This window comes from Merops nubicus, unplaced genomic scaffold (assembly GCF_000691845.1).
Source record: "Merops nubicus isolate BGI_N331 unplaced genomic scaffold, ASM69184v1 scaffold2742, whole genome shotgun sequence".
NCBI lineage: Eukaryota > Metazoa > Chordata > Aves > Coraciiformes > Meropidae > Merops > Merops nubicus.
In genome coordinates this window covers 23,915-28,877 of record NW_008595412.1, presented here as the reverse complement: position 1 = coordinate 28,877, position 4,963 = coordinate 23,915, and the positions used below count along the sequence as shown (strand labels likewise).

At 38.0% G+C, this 4,963-nt stretch overlaps 1 protein-coding gene across 1 annotated transcript; it reads right to left on the bottom strand.

Moving 5' to 3' along the window:
- Window positions 1-1,600: 1,600 nt before the first annotated feature.
- LOC103768865 (probable ubiquitin carboxyl-terminal hydrolase FAF-X) lies at window positions 1,601-4,121 on the bottom strand (the record flags this gene model as incomplete). The annotated part of the gene is made up of 3 exons (XM_008936023.1): window positions 3,869-4,121; window positions 2,010-2,155; window positions 1,601-1,680 (listed from the first exon to the last, which is right to left on the bottom strand). Coding segments are annotated over exons 1-3 (322 nt in total), but the record flags the coding sequence as incomplete, so codon positions are not given.
- Window positions 4,122-4,963: the final 842 nt, after the last annotated feature.

Sequence of the window (4,963 nt, the reverse complement as noted above, 5' to 3'; positions counted from 1 at the left end):
GATCTAGGATCTAACTGTAGAGATAACACCCTTAGCCAATAATCCTCACACACAGGAATTCATCTAGAGGGCAAGGGGAAGAATAATTAGCAATGCAGAAGCCCTTTTCAGAACTGGACATCAACAACTTAAGAAAGATCTAAGTGTAAAAAGCATACAAATAGATTCCCACTGTTCTTCACAACTTCAAGAGGAAAAAAAAAAAGACTTTGAGAACTTCCAGCTGCATCTGAAGTTTTGGAGAGGTATACTGATGTTAGGAAAAGCCAAAAATCTCATTCTGCTCATTACTTTATCGCATTGACAGTTTTTCGGTTTTGTGGTTTTGCTGGTTTGGTTTTTTTTTTGTTTGTTTATTGTTTTGTTTGTTTGTTTGTTTGTTTGTTTTTAAAAAAAGATTACTTAACAGCTGGCAATACATATACTGCCTCTCTCACAAATCCCAGAGAATTTCTTTGTACTGCACTGTTCCAACAGCCCAGCCACACACATGGCTCCATTTTCCTTCTCTAAGTTGGCATTTCTTTTGCTCCTGAATAGATGTGATCACCTGAAAATTCTATACTCACCTAGGGGATCTTGCCAGACCTAGCAACATGAAACGATGCCAATTCCAAGCACAACTATGGCTGATAAATCAGTGTTGGCATTATGATACATCCGTATCTTGTGCTGGATCACAAGAGTGCCCTGTAACTTTTATTTCTCCAGAGTGTGCTCAAAAGCAAAAACAATTTACAAAAAACAAATCAAGATAGCCCAGATTATCATGACCACAAGCAGCTTTTTATTCTTAAAGCTGCTATGAATCACCTTTAATAACATGGAAATGAAGTCATTCTGGTCCAGCTGTGCAGAAGTAAGGCACTTCGTACTTCACTATATTTAAAATACAACTAGCTATTAAGTGTAGATATCCTACAAAAATACTTTTATCTGACTTCCAGTATTAAATACCAGGGCAACAAATACTGATCAGAATAGTAGACCAAAGCAACTTTCCAGGAGAACAGACCTTTCCAGAACACATGATGAACTTGTCAATCTGATTAGTACAGTTTAGCAAACACATAACCAGTTCTGATACAGAACGTTCTTAATTCCAAGCAAGTCAGACGCAGCAAGCCACATGGTAGAATTATTAGTTTGTCACACTGTTTAAAATTCTACTTTTTCTCTAATATTCTCAAAAGTATCTATGTGTTAAAAAAATTATGGCAAGACATTTAGAAAACTAGATCAGTAACTTACTTTTTAAAAAATAGAATTGAGTTTTACTATCTGTTATAAAGACCAAACCCACTAGATCTGATATCAAAGTGAACAGAGGAAACAGGTAGGACAGGAATGACAACATTTTTATTGTTGTGAATTTATCCAACTTCCCTACTTACACTAAGGCACCTAATTTCTAACTACATCGATAGCTTTCTATGATTTCTGACCTATGAAGGTTCTGCATACCACTCTGACACAATTTTCAGGACCAGAGTCATAACAGAAATAATTAAGAAATTTTAAGCCTCCACCAGAGATTCAAGTAACAAGAACCGACTTTACATACTGGACCAAAAAACCAGTAATTGTCTTTTCAGCTTACCTTTTTTACTCAGGTCAATGGCAGCTTCTAGAAGAACTTCTAATTCCCCTTTCGGCAATACAGGAACAACCCATCGAGGCCTATATTCAGAAACAAAACAAACCCCACTCTATTTCAGTTGTGCTTCTTGAAATTTAAGAATCCTTGCCCCTTTGTAATGCTTTTAATATAGGGCACGAATATACATTATAAAAGGCTCTGATAACCACTCCATTTAGAAAAAAAAAAAAAAAACCACACCACATACAACAAACCAACTCTCATCTGAGCCTCTTTTCTCTTTACAACTCTAACCCAGCAAAAAAAGTCTTTAAAGAAATGCGGTGAAACAAAAGTGTAAGAATTCCGACTCTAGTATCAAGATACTTGCACAAATAGTCGACAGTCTCTGCAAACAGTGTGGAAATACCTGTTGATCATGTCATCCAACTTTGCCAGGTCTGTGTGTGGAAATGCAGGCTCCTCATCTTCAAGCTGGGGTGGAGCATCTCCTTGGCCCTGCTCATCAGGCGGGGTAGCTGGGGAGTTCTCATTGGAAGAATCAGGTGAAGAAGTCTAGAATTGGTACAGAAAATACTTTAATTGTTGTACTATATGCTTTCTACCTTGACAGTTTAAAAAAATAAGCTACTTTCCCAGTGAAGAAAGACAGTGTTTTACGACAGACTTTTACTTTCAGCAGGCCACCTATCTAGAAGGTGAAAATAAGGACCATACAGATGGTCTACTTTTACAAATCTACTGCAGAGAAGATTACTATTTTAGGTAGAAATACAAACTTCAGCAACAGCACAGAAGAAAATTATCACAAAAAACATTTTATAAAAAAAGTTTGCTAAAAATGAGTAACACTACTACAGCTAGCTACTAACTAACCTCCAAGAGTATGATTGGTTAAGCCCATTTTGATGGGCCATGCAACATACAATGCATTCTGTAAATGCATGTTTATTCATATATAAAATTAGTATGAATTGATGTAATAAATATTCAAAACAGAACAGCAAGATTCAGGAAGACAAGGGAAGACCAAAAACTCAGGAACGTTTTTTCACATGTTGTACCATGTCTGGTCAGCATCAAGTTACTTTTTTTCACAACCCCCTGTATGGTGTTGGTTTTTGGGTCTGTGTCCAGAACAGTGTTGGTAACCCATCAGTGTTTTGTCCATTTTGGAACAGAGCTTGCACAGATCCCAGACCATGTTTCTCACTTTGCCTCCCCGCAGCACATGGGCTGGGAGGGGACACAGTTGGGACAGCTGACCTGCATTGACCAAAGAGACAGTCCATACCATAGAGCATCATGCTTGACAATAAAACATGGGTAGGTTTTTTCCAAGGTATGTGTTGCTCAGGGACTAGCTGGGCATCCATCAGCTGGTGGTGAGCGTGTTTGCATCACTTGTTTTCCCTCTACCCATTTGCTAATTAAACTGCATTTATCTCAAATCATAGGATTTCTCACTTTTCCCTTCCGGTTCTCTCTCCTGTCCTACTGTGGCGGAGGGAGTGAGCAAGAGGGTGGAGGCTTACCTGGCAGCCAGGGTCAGCCCACCAGCCATGTTCCAAAGAACAACTCATTCTCTCATGAAGCAACAACCATTAAACCTCATTGTATTAAACAAATACCATTTTCATACGGAACTAAATGACAAAGTGTGGCTTTTCTTTTAAATGGGTTTCGCTGTACCATTTTAAATCATCTTTTCTGGTATATATTCCCCAACAAAAAGGAGTTATTACATTACAATACAGTATTTGAAACAGGATAACCTGTTCAAGAGAAACACGCCAAGTTGTTCAGGAAGTCTAGTACAATGAACAGAGAGCTAGATGAAGCTAATCTTGAAGAGCTGACACCCACTTGTAAGCTGTTTTTATTCAAAAAGTGCTTTTGCAGAACTGAGCATAAACTAGACTCACAGAGAATAGTTTTACAAATCTGTGGCAGGTAAGTCTACAAGGCAGTTCAGAGGAAGCTTCTGATATTACTCCAAGAAGGATTCTTATTCAAAATGCACACGATTGAAGGAACTATGCCACTGCCTGAAAAGGAAGCATCTTTTGCAATGCAGTGCTCCCTAACCGTATGTACTTTGCTAACAGTACCACCTTCATCCCTCAAAATCTATCTTTATTTTTAAACACCACACAAAAATATCTAACTAGACATTTCTAGGAATATACAAACTCAAATAATTAAGAAATACTATTCCTAAAGAACTAGCCCCTCTATTTTTAGAGCACTTGATTTTTAATATCATACCTGATTCTGCTGGAGGGGAGGCTGGGACTGTCCATCAGGAGCCTGGCCCTGGCTATCATTCCCTCCTACTGGAGAGCCACGAGTCGTGGCTGTCATACTCGACACAGGGCAGATCTTTGCAATTTTGTCTGCTTATGTAGTTGTTGTGAGAGAAGAAATTATAGTCCACTTAGTAAAGTTGAAGTACCAGCATATGCTTGCCTTAAAAAGCTCCAACTCAAGAACATGCCATCTTGCAGAGACCATTGCATAACCTGAGGGAAAAAAAAGAAAAATTATAATATACTATGCTAAAATATGCATATAAAAGCAATCCATGCCTGGAAAAAAACACTGCAAAAACAAATACACTGCTGTGAAGAATTTTTTATTTTAGATTTAGAATTCTTTTTATTGAGTACAGCTGACATCAGAGGAAGGTAGCATTTGAAATATTTAACACTTCAATGTTCTAAGTAAAAATTACACTGATAATTACTTCTATACCACTGAGAAACTGACACACATCCAAAATGCAGCAGTTTACTCTGTTGTGCTTGAATTGTTACAGCAGGTTTTCAATTTGAATTTGAGGTGCTAATCAAGGTCTACGCAGAAATGACCCGGCTGTGCATAAACAGCCAAATCTGTCATCTTTTCCCATACCCTCCTCCTGACACTGTCTAACTGCAGATGTCTGAGAGGGACTTTGAGATTGATTCTACCTCAACTAAGATACAGAGACCCTGCAGCTGAACTTCTACAACACACCAGTATTTACCCCAGGCATTTGATCTGTATTCCATTCTTCCAGCATGTGCCTATGGAAGCCTGGGTCCACTGGCCTTTCAGGGCCACTACAAAGTGATGACATTCCCACCAAGTATTTTAGTGGATTCTATGAAGAAAATTTTGACATCACATTTATTTTTTCATCTTGTAATCATGATATACCAACAGTTCAATTATCACAATGTATTTCAACATCATTTGTTAAATACAGAAACAAATACAGAATACCAAAAAAAGTTGCATTAAGTTATAACAGCAATTCCACTCTGTATCAGAGGACACGAAATGTAATTTTCCAGAGCAATTCAGACTTCCAAGCACCAC